Source organism: Tiliqua scincoides, chromosome 3, assembly GCF_035046505.1.
Source record: "Tiliqua scincoides isolate rTilSci1 chromosome 3, rTilSci1.hap2, whole genome shotgun sequence".
In the NCBI taxonomy this organism is placed as follows: Eukaryota; Metazoa; Chordata; class Lepidosauria; order Squamata; family Scincidae; genus Tiliqua; species Tiliqua scincoides.
In genome coordinates this window covers 22,827,167-22,848,212 of record NC_089823.1, presented here as the reverse complement: position 1 = coordinate 22,848,212, position 21,046 = coordinate 22,827,167, and the positions used below count along the sequence as shown (strand labels likewise).

The following is a 21,046-nucleotide window of genomic DNA, read 5'->3' as shown; positions in this document are numbered from 1 at the left end:
GATAAAAATAGTGACCTATTCTGCTAGCATGGATCATGGTTCCTTATCTAATGCCAGTCTGCAGCCCCCACCCCACCCCCAACTGTTTAGGTGCAAAAAAGGCAGGGTCTTGCTATAAAACAAGTATTGGTTGAGGAAATCTCTCTGAAATAGCACCATTTACAGCCTGTGCTCCCGTGGCACGCAGCTTCGGCAGCACTGAAAACAGCTACCACTGGATCCTGTGTGTCATGGGCTCCCACAGGCAGCACCTCGGGAGAAGGGGACTCTCGTCCCCTTCTCCCGGGTAAGGGAAGTAGCCCTGCAGTGGGGCTACTCAAATGGGTAAAGGCATTTGTGTAGGGCACTGAGCCCCACACGAATGTGCAGGATGCGGTGGAGCAGAGCTCCACCGGACCCCCCTCGCCCCCCTGGAACGCTTGCCGCCCACCCTCTCTCCACCCTCCACCTGCCTTCCCCCTCCTGGAATGCCTCCTCCCCCACCCCCCTCCCTGCTCCTGCTTACTGTGCAGTGGCTCGGCAGTCTGTGCAACTGCCAAGTGGCAGAGGCCAGGTGCCTGTCCAGTGCTAGTATAGCACCGGCCAGTGCTGGGCTAGTACGGGTGTTGGCCCTGCAGTAAGCCTTGCAAACGTGCCTTACGGCACGTTTGCGACAGTGCACGCTGGCAGGAAGCCGGCACATTGAGCTCAGGATTGGGCTCTTACTCTCTAACTGTGCCTAGGTTGTGTGACATGGTGCCTAGGTTGTGTGTTGCCTTAGTTTATCAGAGTGCAAGTCATGAAGTTGTCTTTTTACTGGTTCAGACTGCTAATCTGTCTAGCTCAGCATTGTCTTCAGGCAAAGGTCTTGCCCATTGTCTACTACATGACTATAGGAAGCTGCGTTATACCAAGTCAGAGTTGGAAGGGATCTTCAAGATCATAAAGTTCAGCCCCTGCCAAAGCAGGCTGTCCACAACTATGGCATCCCCGATAGATGGCTATCCAGCCTTTGCTTAAAATCTCCAACAATAGAGAGCCTACCACCCTCCAAGGCAGACTGTTCCACTGCTGAACAGTTGATACCATCAGAAAGTGTTTCCTAATGTTTGATCAGAACTTCCTTTGTTGTAATTTAAACTCATTTGTTCTGGTACTATCCTCTGGAGCAACTGAGACAAATACCCACTCCACCATCCACATGACAGCCCCTCAGGTATTTATAGATATCTTGTCACCTCTTACCTGTTTCTTTTCTAAACGAAGCATGTCTGACTCCTTCATCCTAGGAAACAGTCCCCAGCCTTCACTATCCTAGTCTCCTTCCTCTGGACTGTTGGTCCATCTAGCTCAGCACTGTCTGCTCCGATCAGCTGCATCTCTCCAAGCTTCTCATCCAAAGCATTTCTGAGGAAGTGTAGATGAATTTTATTATTTATTTATGTACTGCACCCTCAGCTGCATTCACAGGACAATTTACAAAAACAGTGTAAAAGCACACAATAATAAACAATTGTAAGAAGAAAAAGATCAGTAAGATGAGCAGCTTACCTTTTATCTTTTTCCAGGTATCTTTTACCACCTTTTTCTCTTTCCAGGTATCTTTTACTTTTAATGTATCTTTTACGACCACCAAATTTGGTGGTAAGTCTTGAAGTCTGCCAAGAGAAGCAGCCTATCATCAACATGCAGCACAGCTGGGCAGCTACAAGGACCCAAGAGTCCCTGAATAACCCACTCTTGACATCTTCCTTGTTCCCCATCTTTTCAAAGGCTTTTGCTGCTGCTCTTAACATTGCATAGGTTGTGCCCATCATCTTGTTTTCCCACAAAGTATTGTGTGGAGAATGGCATCCTGACACATTTTTGTGGCAGTGGCCATTCCCCCCCCCCCATATTTCCCCGGTAGTATGCAGTGTCTGGGGCATTGTAGAAAATCAAGATGGTGGCTGTCAACCACTTGGTGTTGAGAGGAGCATGGCCTGTGGCAGAAAAAAAGACCTAGTGCTACACAGCTATGCCTCTCTGGGGTAGGGGAACCTAAGGTAGGAGAAGACCCACTGAACAGCGCTTTGCCAAGAGTCTCTTCAACCTTGGAGTCTGTTTTTATTGAGGAAGAAGTAATTTGAAAGGTTGAAGGAATGGCTCCGATTTCCTGAAGTCTGCCTTCAATCAAGATTGCTATATAGCCTGCCTCCTGCTTTCATGAGAGGGGCATAATTCAGTGTTTCTCAACGTTTGTCCTCCACTGTACCACTTCACATGGTCCACCTATTCGAAGTAACAGCGGACGCTACTGGTGATGACATCATTGTCAGCAATTTCTGGGTTGGGAGGCCAAATGCGATGCAACAAACACCAGTAAGGGACTCAGGGTGGACAGGAGGGTGTTTATGATTGTGGAAAAGCATACTTTGGAGCTCTGCCTGCCAAGCGGAGCCTCCTACCACTGCTTGTTGTGTTGCATTCTTGGTCTCAATGGCAGGTTCCTGGTGTCCTGTGCGTACCACCAGACACCACCTCAAGTACACTGGTGGTACCTGCACCACTGGTTGAGAAACACTGGCATAATCAATCTTGTGCAGTGGAATCTAAGACAATCCGGAGACTGAATTGAAGGTTGCAGTCCTAGCATATCATTTTCCGGAGACATGTTAGACTTCAGTCAGAGGAACAAACAATATGCCAATATTTATATATAACCCCTAACTCCTAACTGGGCAGTAAGACACTTTTAAAAGTGGTGCTTCTCTTATATTTAGTAGGGGGAGAACAACTGTCTCTATTCAGTCCAGCACAGCCTCTGATCTAGTGACTGCTGTATTTTTTCTGCATCTTTTTAGATTGTGAGCCCTTCTAGGAACAGGGAACCATTTACTTATCTTGCTGTGCAAACTGCTTTGTGAACTCTTGTTTGAAAAGTGGCATATAAATATTCGGAATAATATCTTAACCATGAAGAGAAATGCACAAATTTTGAGAAAAGAACATGAAATGCTATCCTTTTCACAGCAAGGAATGAAACTTGAAAAGGTGTGATCTGTTTACTATAAGTTTACATTTTGTTCTTTCAAATACACTTGCATAATACAGGAGTACATGAAGAACACTTCCTCCCATTTCTTATGTAAGATGTTTTTTCATGGGTTGCTCAAAGAGACTATTGTCCACAGTGGAGAGGTGATACAGGAAAGGTTTGCTGCTTTTTAAACAGAATAATCTGTAGGCACCTGCTGTCTTGCTACTCCCTACCTGAAGCTAAGCTGCTGTAGGTTTGGTCAGTACATGAGAAATCTACATGCCCTGAGTTTTATAGAAAAGCAGCTGGATACAGATGTCGGCAGTGTGTCATTCGGATTCCTTTGGCTGGATGTAAAATGCATTATTAACATATTAAGTGCCCAATCCTATCCAGCTTTCCAGCATTGATGTGGCTATGCCAACAGGGTGCGTGCTGCATCCTGTGATAGTGGTGGGTCTCCTTATCAGAGGCCTCCTCAAGATAAGGGACATTTGTCCCCTTACCTTGGTGTTGCTTTGCAGCTGGAAATTTGGATATAATTGGGCCCTGTGTGTGCCATTAGTGCTGAACAATTCTTTCAAAGTTCAACTTGGGGAGTTATTAGGCATTCTGTATTTGTAGAAGGCTTGCAAATGACACAAAAGAGGGTTTTTTGTCAATTAACATGCCTGTTTTTCTGTGAGCAGTTATTTACTTGCAACTCTGATTCAGCTCACACAGCTGGGGGATTTCTTTACACCCAGCTCAACAGAATTATTCTTCTTGAACCCTATGAAGATTTGTGAAACAGCATAGATTTTACATGTACTCCAAATCTTCTCTTGTAGCAAAGAGAAACTGCTTCTAAGTTAGTGGCTATAATAATAACACACTTTGCATAGTGGGTGGTCCTTTTTATAAATGTAATCTCAACCAAAAGAATGTTTGGCTAGTGCATGTGTGGTAAAATTAGCAAATGCATCACTGATGCTAATGAAGGGAAATAATCTCATCACAGCAGTTCATTGAAAGTGCCATCCAGACAGATGACTTGCCCTGAAAGTTGGGGTCATAGCAGTGTGTGTGTGTGTGTGTGAGAGAGAGAGAGAGAGAGAGAGAGAGAGAGAGAGAGACCGCTATTTTTGATGTGGTACAAGTATAAACTTAACATCTGAAAACATGGAGTCTCTCTTTCTGTCCAGATGGGAAATAGCATGCTAGTGAAATCTAAAGCTTGGTACTTTTGAGTAGATTGTTGTATATGACTCTTTCAAAAGGCTAAGTATAAGAAATTGCCATGTGTGTAGCTGCCTGAATTGCATAATTTGTCTGGCTTACAATATAATATTCTGTCTACTTAGAAATCAGTTCCATTGAACTAAGTGGGACCAACTCCAATAAGTATGTTGAAGATATATCATATTTTGTTTGTTCTGGTCAATCAGAAAGGACAAGGTTCTATTTTTTTGACCACTAAAAATACTCCCAGAGTTGACTATAGGTTTGAAACTGTATTTTCACAACCCTGAGGACTACCAGCTTTAATTGATATACTATTTCTCATCCAGAGAGACAAATACCATCTCTCACATTCACATACTCTGTGGCCTCAACTTTCAGGGCAAGTTATCTGTCTGGATTGCACTTTCAATGATTAAAACCTACATTGCTGTAAGTCTTGTGCAAATCTTATGCCCCACCTTGATTGCTTTTTTTTTTTTTTTTTTTAAAGGAAAAAATTGATCTCCATTTACTGGCATGCTCCAATCCAGGAGCTGTTGCTGCTTTCATCTTGACAAGAATTTGTAGGAGAAATGCTAATGATTTTCTTTCTACTGATGGGCTTTATTCTGGTTCTCTGTGCAACACAACAGTGCCTTTTACTCATCACCACCACCACCCCAGTCCTTCAGAATGAACTTTAGTACTAGGAACAACACTGGAAGATGTTATCTTCAGGTTTAACAAACTCAACAAAATTCTGTCCCATCTTTTAATGGGTGTGACTGCTCAAACATATCTCTGAACATACCCTTTGTACTTTACACACATATTTTACAACTCTGTCTAAAGTGCATAGCCCAGCAGAGGCAGGATACTTCAGTGTCCTCCTTTAATACTTCCATATTTTTTAGTTGTAGTCCAGAAACATAAGGCATTTTGTACCCTGTGGTGCATAGACTGTAAAATTGTCTCCCACAGGCTTTACGATTGCCAGATATGGACTGGACCCCTGCATGTCTCCTCCAACAATGGGCTTACCTTAAAAGGCGAGACCTCATTTCTCCTGGAGATGCCATTCTGGCATGATGTTGTTTCTTGTTTTCCTCTCCCTTGAGGAAGTCTTTATCTGTTTCCTGCATCTGTCACCAATCTCTCTTTGTGAATGGAAAAGCAGTTATTAAATGCGGGTGTATGCTAGCAATAATTTCCTTTATCCAGATCTTGAATGACCTATTGTCTGTTAGATGCGGTAAATTTGGGGGAGGGAAGGAAGAGGTGGACACCAAATGGGTTTGAGATGGGAGGAAGCTTTCTGTAACCTCTTGAGCAATATTTACTAATAGTGTCCAATATTAATTGTTCTGGTGACCGGCATCTTTTTTTTTCAATGAAAAATGTCACCAGACAGCCTTATAAAAGAACCAGAATCCTAGCCTCTGCCTGCGTGAGTGAGGAAAAAAGCCACCACAGAGGCTAAAAACGGAAAAGTCATTCACAGGTATTGGTCTTTAGCATTGCAGAGCATTCAGGTGAAGATTGCATAGAAATATCTTGGCTGACCTTCTTGGGGTATTTTTTCTTCTTGAGGTATTTTGGAGCTGATAGAGTTTGTGGCATTTTCATTTGCCATTTTTGCTCAGAACTGCAAATTCTGCAGAACTGCAATAACCCATGCTAATTGGGTAAGAGGCACTTTTTCAAGTGAGTGCTCCTTTTTTTAAGCAGGGGGAAAGTAACTGGCCCACCTCACCCCAGCAGTGTCTGTTTTAGTGGCTGTCTGCTGGTATTCTTTTACATCTTTTTAGATTGTGAGCCCTTTTGGGACAGGGCGCCATTTAGTTATTTGATTTTTCTCTGTAAACCGCTTTGTGAACTTTTAGTTGAAAAGCGGTATAGAAATACTGTTAATAATAATAATAATAACTGTATCTTGACACATGTCTCTAACAAGTATAATGTACTTGTTACTATTGTACTGTAGTGTATTGTACTGTAATGTACTATTTATATAGTGCTTTCCAAGTGTTCAAAGAGCTTTGCCTATATCTGTGGTCTTCAGCATTTTTTGTGCCATGACATCAATGGAGAAATAAATAAATAAATTAAATAAATAAATAAATTCTCTAAATAAATAGAGAATGAGACTGGGGACCGATTGCCAATCCTACCCGCTCCCAGGACCCAGTCCATCCACACACACATACACACACTCCTGCTTGCATGATTTCCCCCTACATCTTGTGTCTTCACAACAACCCTGTGAGGTAGCAGCCTAAGCAGGGCTGGCCTTAGGAGCTGTGGAGCAAGACAGTGAGAAGTGGCTGTGCAGGATTATATCAAGAACTCGGTTTTGATAGGCAAGAGTCTCCCATCCCAGCCCTGATTAGACTTGCACCTACTGGCTTCCTCAGGGATGTACCATCATATGCTTCCAGACCATTCACCAAGCCCTAATTTGTGTATGTGTTTCTCTTAATTTTGTCTAGGAGATGGCTATAAGAGCCTTAAAACAGACTAGCAGTAGAAGCATTGAAGCAGCTTTGGAATACATTAGCAAGATGGGATACTTGGATCCTAGAAATGAACAAATAGTCCGTGTAATTAAACAGACTTCTTCAGGTAAGCATGGATGTGGTCAGCATTTATTTCTAGGTTGTTTCAGCTCTTCTTTAAGAACCTGTGTGAATATGAAACCAATTTTACAACTACCTTGGCCCTAGTAAGCATGGTTTCTCAAGGAGAAAGATATCTTGGTCTGTGTGGCAATCAGCACTTAAAATTCCATTCCTGGGTCATTTTGATGTGGTAATATGTGATGCAACAGAATGGAACTATTGCAGCAACTTTATTGGTAAAGGATTTGAAATGAAGTTTACCAAGATTAAATGTGAAAATGTTGCCCTGTTGGCAAAACAAAAAGAAGGGGACTGAACTGTAGCCCATCCAAAGATTCATTCCCATTACCACCCCTTCTTCTGTTTTCCCTCTCAAGTTGGTGGGACAAGGTGTGCCTAAAAAAGCACAGTGTCTCACTTTATTAGCACTCCTCCATATCCTTTTTCCCCATCTCATTTGACAGGGTGTGGAAAGAAAAGTGAACTTAGTGAGCCTTCCCAGAGCAGCAATTGACCCTTAAGTTTGATAACTTACGCTCATGTGTATAGGAGTGAAGGAATAATGCAATAGCTTTTATTCGTATTTCCTAATGTATTCCTATCCATCATCTTTTTTTTTTTTTCCTCCTTAGGAAAGAGTATTATGCCAAACAATGTAAGCCGTAGGCCAAGTTTTGAAGGATCCAGTGAGTCTTTTCCGTCCTATCACCAGATCAGCAACCCAGCCTATGATGGGACAGGCTTTGGGGCAGAAGCAGCCAGTGTGCTCAGTGAGGTTTCCAGGCCATATGTGGACTACTTGCTTTCTGCTTCCCAGTCTGCAACCATGAATGCTCCAGTGCAAAGGCTACCTGGTATAGTCCCGCACAACACACCTGGCAGTCATCCACAAAAAACATACCCTGCAAACATGGATTCTCCAGGGATTAGTTATCCGGTGCCTAGTCACAACAGTCAGGCTTTGCAGCTCCAGGGTACCCATGGCTCAAACAGTCCGCATTACGGCAGGCAGCCTATGATGGTGCAGGGGGAGGCTCTTGGATATGGCATTCAGAGGAGTCAGTCTTTTCAAAACAAGTTGCAGCAGGAAGGAGGGTACCCGAGCCTTCCAAATAAAGGCACAGTGGTTCAGAATAACTCTGGCCATGGATTCCAGCAGGCACCAGCCGGGCTGTATTTGCCACATTCTCATCACAAGCAGCCAATGCCATCTTCTCACCCAATGCATGTGATCACCAGAGGTCCAGCATTTGCAGGTGAATTTTCAGAAAGTCCACCACAGGGTCTGTTAACACCATCTAGGAACAGCCTGAACATGGACCTGTATGATATGAATAGCCCTCAAGTTCAGCAGTGGCAAGCAGCCTCTTCCTCCTCATCTCGTCGTGATTCGTTGCAGAATGCAGCATTGGAATCCTCGCCACGGCAGCATGTGCCATTTAGACCAGATGCCTGTGTTCCAAGTAGAACCAATTCTTTTAACAATCATCAGCAACAAATGCCAGTGGTATCCATGAGACAGAATCCACCAGGGAAAGCTGACGCTTCCATCACTTCTCCAAATACTATCACTGCAGTCACATCTGCTCATATTCTCCAGCCGGTGAAGAGCACAAGAGTGATGAGGCCTGAACCGCAAACTGCTGTAGGCCCTGCTCATCCTGGCTGGTTACCTGCACAGTCTTCATCTGTGGACAATTTAGGGATGATTGAACAGCACTCCCTTCCTGTTGGAGGAACAAATGCCTATCAATTAGATGTTGAATATAGCAATCAGGAGCTCAGGTGTCCACCACCACCATACCCTAAGCATTTGCTTCTACCCAGTAGCTCTGAGCAGTTTGATATCAATTGCTTGCGTACAGGAATCGAGCAGACACTTCGGGGAATCCCAAACTCAGCAGGCAACAAGGTTGAGGAAGGGGGCGAAAGGAATGAGAAAATCAAAACCGCCAAAGTGGAAAAAACAGGGAAGGATAAAAAACAGATCCAGACATCCCCAGTGCCTTTACGGAAGAATGGCAGAGATGAAGAGAAACGAGAGTCACGAATTAAGAGTTACTCGCCATTTGCCTTTAAATTCTACATGGAGCAGCATGTGGAGAATGTCATCAAGACGTATCAGCAAAAAATTAATCGTCGGCTGCAGTTGGAGCAAGAAATGGCCAAAGTAAGTGTGTGTGTGTTTTCTGGTTTTTGAAAATGCCAGTATAGGCTAAAGTATAGGTAAAGGTACTCGGAGAACAGCCCTCCTAAAATATAGCATTATTACGCACAACAATATGGAGATGACATCTCTTCTAGACTTTTGGAACCATGTCAAGTGTAATTTTATGTTTCCTTTCCCTACTTCTCCCAGTCATGGAGGAAGGGGCAGAAAGTAATGATGATAAGCATTTGTGTGCTTTTGAGCATTCAAAACACTTCATGTTAATTATCTTATGGTAAACCTTATGACAAACAGTAAGGCGAAAAAGTAGTATTTTTCCCCATATTCCAGCTGAAACTGAGAGAATGGCTTGTTTAAGGCCATGCAGTGAATTTGTGTCAGAGATAAGATTCAAATTGAGAAAATCCTGATTTGTATCTTAATCTCTTAGGGCCCAATCTGATCCAACTTCTCAGCAGCCCCAAGGTCAAGAAACAAACATTCCCATAACTTGAGGAGGCCTCTGTGGCTGCCTATCACTGCCACAGGATGCAGTGCACACCCCATTGGCACAGCTGTATCAGCACTGGAAACTTGGATAGGATCAGGCCCTTAGTCACTCTGCTGCATCAGCCCGACAAAGCTATGAAGCCCCTTGACTCCTGCAATCCTTCTTATTCATGCTGGCCTGAGGCAGTCACTGCCTCTTCTGCTGTTCACCACCACCACCTTCTCAAAAACAGAAGGAAGTGTGGAGAACACTCTAGTCCAGTGGTCTTCAACCATTTTGTACCATGACCCAATATATAAATAAAATATGAGATGGGCGACCTCACCATCGATCGCGCCACCCTCCCAGAACCCTATCCACCCATCTTCGTCACCGCCCACTCCCACTCTCATTATGCCCTATAGGTATTGTTCAGTGAAACCAAATATTCTTATTATGAAGAGAAAAAAGTTAAGTCTGACACTAATGAAAGCTGTTTTAGTACAATTGTACAATTGTTTAGTACAATCCGGTTTAGTACAACCTGAGCAGGACTGGGACACAGTCTCCTGGTACCTGAAAGAGTACACCAGATTCCTCCACCTTTTTACCTGGTGGTGTTCTAGTCCAGTGGTCTTCAACTTTTTTCATTCCCGTAAGTTTCACGACCCCTTTGGGGTCCTGACCCCAAGGCTGAAGAACACTGTTTTAGTCTCACCACCTCTCCTCTTATTCCATTCTGTTTTTTGAAAAGGAGCCGGAGGAAAAGCACTGGAAGAAGCTGCTTCTGCCTTGCTACATAGTGATGGGGCAGCATTGGGTTTCAGGAGATCTTGGCTGGCCCTGCTCCTCTGTCCCCATTATACTCCCTGCCTCTGAGCAAGGGGCTAATTCAGTGGAAGAGTACAAGCATTGCATGCAGAAGATGCCATGTTCAATCTTTGGCATCTCCACGGAGAGCTGGGAAAGAATTCTGTTTGAAACCCTAGAGAAGTGCTGTCCATCTGACAATACTGAGCTTAAAGGACCAATGTTCTTATATTCCTATGCCTTTATCAAGATTTGTTTGAATATCTTTCCAAGCTTGTTTTTCGTACCATGTGGACTAGTAAACATGGTGCACACACAGAAGACAGAGCAAGAAAACACTGAGATTCTTACCATGCCTACTTCTGAGCCTGGTACCAGATTTCATACTTCTGTAATACAATTGCAGCACAAAATGAGCAGAGCCTTAGCTGTATATGTGGGAGTTGCAGTTCAATGTTGAGCACACACTTTGCGTGCACGTAATAATACTTATCGTGCATGGCGAACATATAGTGCTTTAAAGTATTCAAAGAACTTCATAGTATTTATCTGGTAAGTGTAACAACCATCACCCTATAAGGAAAGAATTATCCCTGTGTTGCAACTGGGAAACTGAGGTTAGGAGGCAGAAACTTGACAAAGGCCACTTACAGCACCAGCCTATACATGTTTATTCAAAAGTAAATTGCATTGTGTTCATTTGGACTTTCTCCCAGGAAAGTGTATATAAGATTGCAGCATTAGAGAATTTGTATAGAGATGAGATTTAAACTGGTGGGGTTCTGACCCATAATGACTATCCTATGTCAGATCCCAGGTTCTATGTTTTTAAGCATTTAGGGCTGGATGGAACAAAATTACTTGGGGTTTTTAAGATTCTTCCAAGATTGGACATGTTTTTAATGTATGTAATTATCCTGATTGACTGACTGCCCTAGCGCAACCCTAACACACTTTCCAGCACTGACATAAGGGCAATGAAGTTCTGAGGTAAGGGAACAAACATTCCCTTACTTTGAGGAAGACTCCGTGACTGCACCCCAACTGCAGGATGCAGCACATGCCCCACTGGCACACTATGCCAGTGTTGGAAAGTTGGTTGCATAGAGAGATGCTCTTTACACTCTCACATAACACCAGAACCAGGGGACATCCGCTAAAATTGAGTGTTGGGAGAGTTAGAACAGACAAAAGAAAATATTTCTTTGCTCAGCGTGTGGTTGGTCTGTGGAACTCCTTGCTACAGGATGTGGTGATGGCGTCTGGCCTGGACGCCTTTAAAAGGGGATTGGACAAGTTTCTGGAGGAAAAATCCATTACGGGTTACAAGCCATGATGTGCATGTACAACCTCCTGATTTTAGAAATGGGCTATGTCAGAATGCCAGGTGCAAGGGAGGGTGCCAGAATGTGGTCTTTTCTTATCTGGTGTGCTCCCTGGGGCATTTGGTGGGCCGCTGTGAGATACAGGAAGCTGGAATAGATGGGCCTATGGCCTGATCCAGTGGGGCTATTCTTATGTTCTTATGGTTAGGATTGCGCCCTTAGTTTCTTTTTTGTCTCCCTTTAACCACTGTACCTTGTCCCTTACCTGTCCAGGCTGGCCTTTGTGAAGCAGAGCAAGAGCAAATGAGAAAAATCCTCTACCAAAAGGAGTCCAACTACAACAGGCTTAAGAGAGCAAAAATGGACAAAAGCATGTTTGTAAAAATCAAGACTCTGGGCATTGGCGCTTTTGGGGAAGTCTGCCTTGCCTGCAAGGTGGACACTCATGCTCTGTATGCCATGAAAACCCTGAGGAAGGAAGATGTGCTGAATCGTAACCAAGTGGCTCATGTCAAGGCAGAGAGGGATATCCTTGCAGAGGCAGACAACGAGTGGGTGGTCAAGCTGTACTACTCTTTCCAAGACAAAGAGAACCTGTATTTTGTGATGGACTACATCCCCGGTGGAGACATGATGAGCCTGCTGATCCGGATGGAAGTCTTCCCAGAAAAGCTAGCTCGGTTTTACATTGCTGAACTCACGTTGGCGATAGAGAGCGTGCACAAAATGGGGTTTATCCATAGAGACATCAAGCCTGATAACATTCTGATTGATCTCGATGGGCACATCAAACTGACTGACTTTGGTCTCTGCACTGGATTCAGATGGACTCACAACTCAAAATACTATCAGAAAGGTACAGGGCTGATTGATTTGAGGGCAAGGAGATCACTGTACAGTGTTGATTTTTCTCATGCAGTCATCAGTACAGATGATCAGTTTCCCAAAGCACCCTGGATAAAGTCCAGTGAGTTCTTCTCCTGGGTCCTTTGAAGCTAAGCAGGGTTAGGCCTGGTTAGTACTTGGATGGGAGACCACCTGGGAATACTGGGTGCTGTAGGCTTATACCATAGTCTTTCGAGACTGAAGGTTGCCAACCATTTCTTGGGAAGAGAAGAATTTGACAGAGAGGAGACCACAGAATTGGAGGCAGAATATACAGGAAGAATAGGATGTTTCAGCTGCAGGTATCAATGCTTAGTTTCAGCAGGGGGTTGGAACAAAGTGAGAGGTAGTGTCAGTGGCATACCTAGAGCCACTGGAACCAGGGCAGACTGCTCCCACTGCCCTTGACTGCTGCAAGCCATGGGTAGATATGGTCTCCACCTTGAGGTCCCCCAAGGAGGCCAGGTCTACCCAAAACTCATAGTAAACCTAGCCTCTGCCTTGCAGTTCCCCCCACCCCAGGGGGGAGCCAGGTCTACCTGGCATTTGGATGCTGGGTAGACCTGTCCTCTGCCTTAGGATTCCCCACAGGAGAAGCCTGGTCTGCATTTGAAGGGAAGGACATGCTAGCACCCCCTTACAGCATGCATCTGGAATGGAACACCTCCTGCTTCTCTCCCTTGATTTGCTACTGAGTAGCGTCACATGTGTTCTGGGAGACAGTACAATGCATAAGGGGCTGCACAAGAGAGTTGTTTAAGGGAGCAGGAGACATTGAGACAGCTGAGGGTGATAGAGCTGGAGAACAAAGATCACAGGCATCTGGCTATTGGGGCAAAAAGGCTGTGGGAGGGACTTTAAAAGTAAGGACAAGGAGTTGGTGCTGATTTGGGGGTGGTCAGGAAGGTAGTGCAAGTATTTAGGAAGGCACATAGAGGCGAGAGGGCTGATGTTAATCCGTGGAAGACAAGAAGGGATTGCAGTAGTCAAGGTGGCACCACTCAAAATACTATTAGAAGTGCACACCCTCCAGAAACTCCATGCAATGTACTTATGTGTGCCTCAGAACTGAACTTGTGATCTACTAAGAAGCTGAAATAGTGGAGAGCCTTTTGGATACTAAACTTTAAACACCCTTTTATTGTAATATGTGTAAGGTGGTACAGGTGGGGCCTCGGTATCCATGACGGATCTGTTCTCAGATCCCCCACAGATACAAAAAACAGTGGATACCAAAATCTGTGGTTTTCATCCCTTTAAGCTCCGGTAAAGAGTTTGCATGCAGGCCTCCTAATGCCTCATAATAAGGCATTAAAAACATGACTTCCAGTTTCCCTTCAGAAACTGGAAGTCACTTTTTTTGCCACTACAAGACATTCAGAAGCCCACAGAGGCCACAGGCAGATGCAGGCAGCCTCTGAAGGCTTCAGAAAGCCCCCTGGAGGCAACCGGAACACAGCTCTAGTTGCCTTCAGAGGGTTCAGGTGGAGCTGCGTCTGGCTCAACATGGGTGCAGGGTTCAGGCTCAACATGACTCCATATAAAATCCGCAGATTAAAAGGCTCCACTTGTGCACATGAGGAAAAAATAGATGCATGAGCTGCCACGAAACCCCCGTCTTAACATAAGAACAGCCCCACTGGATCAGGCCATAGGCCCATCTAGTCCAGCTTCCAGTATCTCACATCGGCCCACCAAATGCCCCAGGGAGCACACCAGATAGCGTGTCTTAGAATATTGTGATTCAAAGCAGAAGGTAAGGAGTGGTACTGCACTTTTGATTTGTGAGAGATCTGTTATCATGCTTGTTTCCTTTTTCTCTCCACTCCCTTTGAAAGGGAGCCACATCAGGCAAGACAGCATGGAGCCAAGTGATCTTTGGGATGATGTGTCTAACTGTAGATGTGGAGATAGGCTGAAGACTCTGGAGCAAAGAGCTAAAAAGCAACATCAAAGATGTCTAGCCCACTCCTTAGTTGGCACTCCCAATTACATTGCACCAGAAGTTCTGCTTCGTAAAGGTAGGTGATTCTTATCTCTCAGACCAAGGCTGCTGTTTTAACTCCTCTTATGCAAATATTATTGACCTGAAGAAAGCTTGGGGTTGACAGCTGTGAATGTTCAGTGGCTCTGGAAGCATAAACATGCTGTCCAGCATCTACTCTTTGCCCTGAAGGCTGGGACACGCCCAAATACTGAAGTGGTGGACAGCTACAGCAAAAAATAGAAAGAGTTGCTAGAAGCCATCTTCTGTTTAGCCCTTGGAGCTATATGCTGTATTTTTTAATTGCCAGAATGTGGCAAATAAAAAACACTCTGAAATTTATGGGCAGAACCTTTTTCTCTGCACCCAAATATTGACCAATCCTAAATGAGAAATCCACTTGCACAAGTGGAGGGTAATTTCACTTACTTAAAAAGCCAGTAATTTTTAATGATGCCTACTGCTGCTCCTTGCGCAGTGTATTGAAGAGCTGCTGAGGGAAGAAGAAGCAGGAAAGCCCGGTTACATTAACCCAGTGGTTCTCACACATTTAGCACCGGGACCCACTTTTTAGAATGAGAATCTGTCAGGAGCCACCAGAAGTGATGTCATGACTGGAAGTGAATCATTAAGCAGGAAAATTTTTAACAATCCTAAACTGCAATCCTACCCACACTTACCCAGGAGTAAGTCTCATTTACTATCATTGTTAAAAGAATATACATAGTAGCTTGTTAAAAGTACACGTCCAACCTTGTTATACATGGATTTTTTAATACACGGTTTTGACTCAACACGAATGGCTGCTGCAAATGAGGAGTGTGCTGATCCCTGGAGAAGGGGAAAAATGCATCCCTTTAATATCACAGTTTAAAAAACTGCTTTTTACTCTTGTAAGTGATTACAGGTATAACCTAATTATCCACAGATTTTTCTCTTTCAGTGCAATGAAAAGGGTCCTTTAAATTAAAAGAACAGTCCTTTCACAATGAGAGAGAAGGAGAGAGGGCAGCTGGCTGACAATCTATCAATCCTTCTCTCTCCAGGCATCTTCAGCTTCACTACAAGACCCCTCCCTTCCCCTGAGCACTGAAAGAAAGATACTTTGCATTGCTGAAGGGAGGGGTAGGAGTGAAGCCTTTCTAAGCACCTTGAGAGAGACTGATTGAAGGATTGTCTGCTTAATGACTCTTTCTTATAAAAACAGCCTTGCTGATCTTTGTGATGTATCACCTAGCAAAGAGGACTTTGTTTTTTAAATGGATTTGCTTTAGTGTGTTTTTTGCCATCCATGTGAGTTCTGGGAAAGGAACCCCCACAAATAATGAGACTCAACCTGTACAGGTCTGTAACATTTCCCCAAATGGAGTCACATCCCATGGTAGCATGCAGTCTGATATCTTAAAAATAAAATATTGTCATGAATGGGGACCCACCTGAAATTGGCTCACAACCCACCTAGTGGGTCCCGACCCACAGCTTGAGAAACACTGCATTAACCCATTTTTGCCCAGGTATACACATTTGGTCCCTGATGCCACTTTGCAGCCCTATCTTGTACTCGCCTCCTTTCTTGCCTGTTCCAGCGCAAGATAGGATTCTGCTGCACATTACAAATCAGGATTTGCCCAATTTGTATCTCTCTTCTATTAACTCTCACTAGGTGGCTTTAGGAAACCCAGCTACAATATGAGGATAAGAATCATTACTTTCCTTACACAACTATTTTTTTATCTTGACACAGTCTTTATATGTAGAGAGAACGAACACTAAGTATTTCTGTTCTCCTATCAGGTTACACTCAACTTTGTGACTGGTGGAGTGTTGGTGTGATTCTCTTTGAGATGCTGGTGGGGCAACCTCCCTTCCTTGCTCCCTCTCCCACAGAAACCCAGCTGAAGGTAAATTCACTTCAAGTATTTGTTGTAATTACAAGTGATGTCACCTACACTCTATATACTTTAAAATGCAGCTGGGGTTGCTAGTGCTCGATCATAGTCTCCAGCAACAGGGAGAAGCTGTAGCAAGATGTGCAAATCTTTCTTGGTTGTTTTCAAATTATTCTATGTTTGTCTTAATTAGGGTGTCTGTGAATTTTTTTTTTGGTTCCCCAGAAGTAACAGAGCAATTTCACTGGGTATGTAGGCCCCATCTGGGATGGGACTGCTACTAGACTGTGTTCCTTTGTCTCAGGGCTGCATTGCAGCTTCGTCCATGCTGGAAAGTTGGGTAGGATTGGGCCCTGTGGCACTGTCTCACATGGCCAGTGGTAGTGGAAGAAATAGGGAAGAGGAAACAAGGCCAATGGAATATGAAAAGTATCTTCTTGATTTCCCCTTGATTTCTCCTATAGGGAGAGAGGGAGAGAGTGCTGTTTTTTGCTGTTGGCTGTTTTTCTTAGGCTAATTTCACTGTATCAAGAAAGATGATGGACAGGGAATATAACCAAAAGTAGGGCTGTCAGTTGGAATCAACTGTCTAGTTTTACTTTCCAGCTGTTTACTTAGTATGTAAAGATGAAACCTGTTTTATGTTGGGAAATCTTGCAATTCAAGAGGAGTATTCTTGGGTGTTAACTTGATATTTTTGCCCTTTAGGTGATAAACTGGGAGAACACCCTGCACATTCCCTCCCAGATCAAGCTAAGTTCTGAAGCAACTGACTTCATCACAAAACTGTGTTGTGCTGCTGAAGAGAGGCTTGGAAGAAATGGAGCAGATGACATTAAGGCTCACCCATTTTTTGACTCTATAGACTTCTCCACAGATATCCGCAGGCAGCCAGCTCCTTACATCCCAAAGATCAGCCATCCAATGGACACCTCAAATTTTGATCCAGTAGAGGAAGATAGTCCGTGGGATGCCACTAGTGAGGATAGCACTAGGGCATGGGACCCGCAGACCTCTGCTAGTGGCAAACACTCAGAACATGCCTTCTATGAGTTCACTTTCCGGAGATTCTTTGATGACAATGGATACCCATTCAGATATCCAAAGCCCTCTGGGCTGGAAGTAAGCCAGTCTGAGAATTCTGATGTTGATAGCAAAGATGGGCTGGATCAGACTGCAGCCTGTCAACCTGTGTATGTGTAAATTATTGTACAGTGTCTGTAAAAAAAACAACAACAAATGTTCATAAATTTAGTGTCTTCCATTTATAGTCCTTTGTTGGGATATGTTCTGATTGAGGCTAATACCAGTCTGGAGAGCCGAGAACTTTCAGACAAGGTCCTAAATGAAAACTGGTTCTGATTTAGGCCATCTAGAACTGTAAATAGCTACGTCAACGAGTGCACTTGAAATCAGAATTCTCATCATAATTTCCAAGTGTGGAAGTTTTCTTTGCAAATTTTTAGCTTTTGGGTCTGCATTGTCCACTCTGAGCATTTACAGATATATAAAAATATCCTTTAAGTGAGCAAAGAGCACTTATTTTTGTTTATAGCAGGGTTATGTTTTTTTTCCTACTAAATTATAGGGATTAACTTTGACAAATCATGCTGCTGTTCTTTTCTACATTTTAAAAAAATATTATCCATCGCACTTATGTCACATATTTAGGAAAATATGTAAGACTGAAGAACGTATGATTAAAGGTCTCTGTGCAATAATGTTTTGAATAAGAAAAAAGTCCGCTGTCGAATGTCCTAAATTTATGTTTAGGTGCCATGTTTATTTACGCCATGATCTTTGTGTGGTTTTCCACATTTCAAAATCTTGACATAATTTTTGACGCTGCTTTATTCCCTCCCCCTTAAACTTTCGAATTTAATGTAATCGGAGTGAGAGCAAGTGGCATCAGGGTGTAACTTCAGTGACTGGTGTGTGGGGAATGTTGCATGGGCTGTGATGAATTTTATTTTCTTGTTTTGAAATGACCTTTTCTTGCCATTCACAGGCAGGTCCTGTGTATCCTTTTTTTTACTGAGGTTCTACAACTTTTGACCTTCCGAACGTGTGTGCTGATAATGTATTGTGTGGATGGTTTTTCTATTATGACTGTAGGCCACCTTTGTGTTGTGTAAAACCAATTACAAAGCTCTAATTTAACTTGGGGATTGGCAGTGTGTGTACACAGGGGGAGGGAGAGGTTGATATAATATCTTGCTCCCTCAAATCTTTGTCCTCTCAAGGAAGGGTAAACGGGAAAACATTGCTTTTAAAACCTATTTGTGGCCAAAATTTATTGACTCTGTAAGATGGCCCATTCACGTAGCACATGATATATAGTGTTGAAATTTGCCATATAGTATTCATTAATATTTAGTGTCTGTATGGGAAAAATATATAGTTGAGAATGTTAAATTCTCCATGCCTTAAATTGGATTCAGGAGTCTTTATTATTTTTTTACTCCTTAACATTAATAGGACTCTTCAGAGCAGTAAAGGCAATTCAGCAACGGTTTGCTTTCTTTCTGGAATGTGTTTGAACACATGAAGCTGCCTTATACAGGATCCTACCACTGGGTCCATCTAGAATGCTGTCTCCTCCAAGTGGCAGTCTCTCTCAAGAAGAGATGTTTCCTAGCCCTGTTGCCTAAGATCCTTTAATTCAGGGTGATAGGGAATGACATTAGGACCATGTACATTGAAAGCATCAAGCTACAACTCCTCCCCAGGTACATCTGTTCATTATGGTGGCTATATTTTATGGTGGCAAACCACTATATGTAGCTATCCCAGAGTATTCATCTAGGCATCCCCCATAACAAAGAAGATATGGCAACACATTTTGGCATGTCTAGCTCACATGGAGACAGAAATGACATGCATGGTAAAAGTGTGTAGTTAAAGAAAGAAAGAAAAATCTGCAAATGGACACTGTCAAAGATTGTTAACAGCAGTGTAGCAGAAATCATAACATTTTCCTGGGATGCAAACCTTGTGACAGTATAATCACACAATAGTGTCAATTATTTATCACTGCATTAAGTCAGCAGTAGCTGCCAGTGTTCAGAGGCTGCAAGGGATTGTGAATTACTCTGTCTTAAGTAGACAACTCTGTTGTAACTACATATGTACAACATGGGTATGCTTGGAGTTTCAGCCTTAGTTGTCTTTAAGTAGCCACATCTTTAAAAAAAAAAATACTGGCCCTGATTCTACCTGGTCTGTTATATTTTCATATTTTTTATGATGGACCATACTAATCAACTCCATCAAAATGAAACATACTTTGAAGTATTTTTTAAAAAATTTAAAATATGCATTTTATTAGCTATGTTAACATAAGGATTATTCAAAGTGATAATGGAATACTAAAGATAATTAAGCCATACGTATCTTCATTTATATTCTATATATCTAAATAGATTTTTGCAAATCCTTAATTCAGATTAGCTTAATAACAGTCCTATTTTTAAATGATTGATTGCAATAACATTTGAGGGCAATATTCCACTGTGTTCTTGCTTAATTTTAATTTTTTAAAAAAAAATTCTGGAGCTTCATTCTTTTCCTATGTTATTTCACATATTATTCCTTAACATTATAGTCTATCATATCCTACCCATTGTCTAGGTATCTAAAGCAACCCCACCTGTAAATCCATCAGGCTAAACTAAACAAAATGATTGTGTATTTGTTTACATTTGTATGAAAGGAATGTTCTGAGGTATGCAGTGCTTTTGTGTTGTGGCTGTCTATAAAGATTCAGTATTACTACTTTTCTATATAATAATGCCATGTTTTTTATATTTACATCTATCTGACATTCTTTCATGTGGTAGGTTCTTCCTCAGGAACTCAGTTTAACTGTTATTTATTTATCATTTGCCTTTTGAAAGCTTCTGCTGGCACAATTTATTATTAAAAAAAATCAAAGTTTAAAATGTTTGTTTTGAATTCTTGTAGACTATGAAATATTAAATGATTGATCCGACACAGTCCTGTAAAATCAGCCCATACTTTTTCATTTCACAAAATGTGTGCCTACAAAAAACACTCCTGTGTTGGTCTTTTGTGGCTTAACGTAATCAACTTTTGTAGGCCCCAGGCCCAAATATAATTGCCGCAGCCGCAGATGACCAGGTAAATGGTCCTAGTGCTAACCTTCTGGAGGCAAAAATCTGAGATGATTTTGGGAAAAACCAAGTGGTGGTAAGATAAAATGTCATAGGACCTTCTGGGGCATCCCCAAGCCTCTCAGTGCCTTATAAGGCATTTAGAGCGTCACTTCTGGTTTCACCGAGAAAACAGAAGTACCTTTTTTCACTGTTGGGCACAGTCTGAGTCTGGCAGAAGCTACGGATGGATGTCCATGGCCTCTGCTGGACTCAGAGGACCCTCTGCACACCTTGCCTCCAGATGGTGGGATGGAGGCAGTCACCCATATCTGCGGTTTCACTTAACCATGGGGTTCTGTCCGGACCCCTGCAGATACAGGGGCACGCCTGTACCTTGAATTTTGCAGTAAATTAACAGCTAGTAACCACTGACTAAAGGAAGTTTAAAAAGATATCAAAATGTTGTGGTACTAGAAGATGTCAGTGTGTGTTTTGATTTTGTAGATAACCTATGTCACTGAATGCAGGCAGAGTTAGTTAATGCATATGGGTAGATTAACTGGTGGTTCAGTCAGTTTAA

At 42.8% G+C, this 21,046-nt stretch overlaps 1 protein-coding gene across 1 annotated transcript in view; it reads left to right on the top strand.

Moving 5' to 3' along the window:
• Positions 1-20,253, top strand: part of LATS2 (large tumor suppressor kinase 2) — a 45,412-nt gene extending 25,159 nt beyond the window's left edge. Inside the window, exons 3-8 of the mRNA XM_066621057.1 lie at positions 6,691-6,823; positions 7,452-8,989; positions 11,867-12,449; positions 14,317-14,499; positions 16,257-16,363; positions 17,060-20,253. Coding sequence (XP_066477154.1) covers positions 6,691-6,823; positions 7,452-8,989; positions 11,867-12,449; positions 14,317-14,499; positions 16,257-16,363; positions 17,060-17,554 — 3,039 coding nt within the window. The 3' untranslated portion in view covers positions 17,555-20,253. The remainder of the gene's footprint in view (positions 1-6,690; positions 6,824-7,451; positions 8,990-11,866; positions 12,450-14,316; positions 14,500-16,256; positions 16,364-17,059) is intronic.
• The last annotated feature ends 793 nt before the right edge of the window (positions 20,254-21,046 follow it).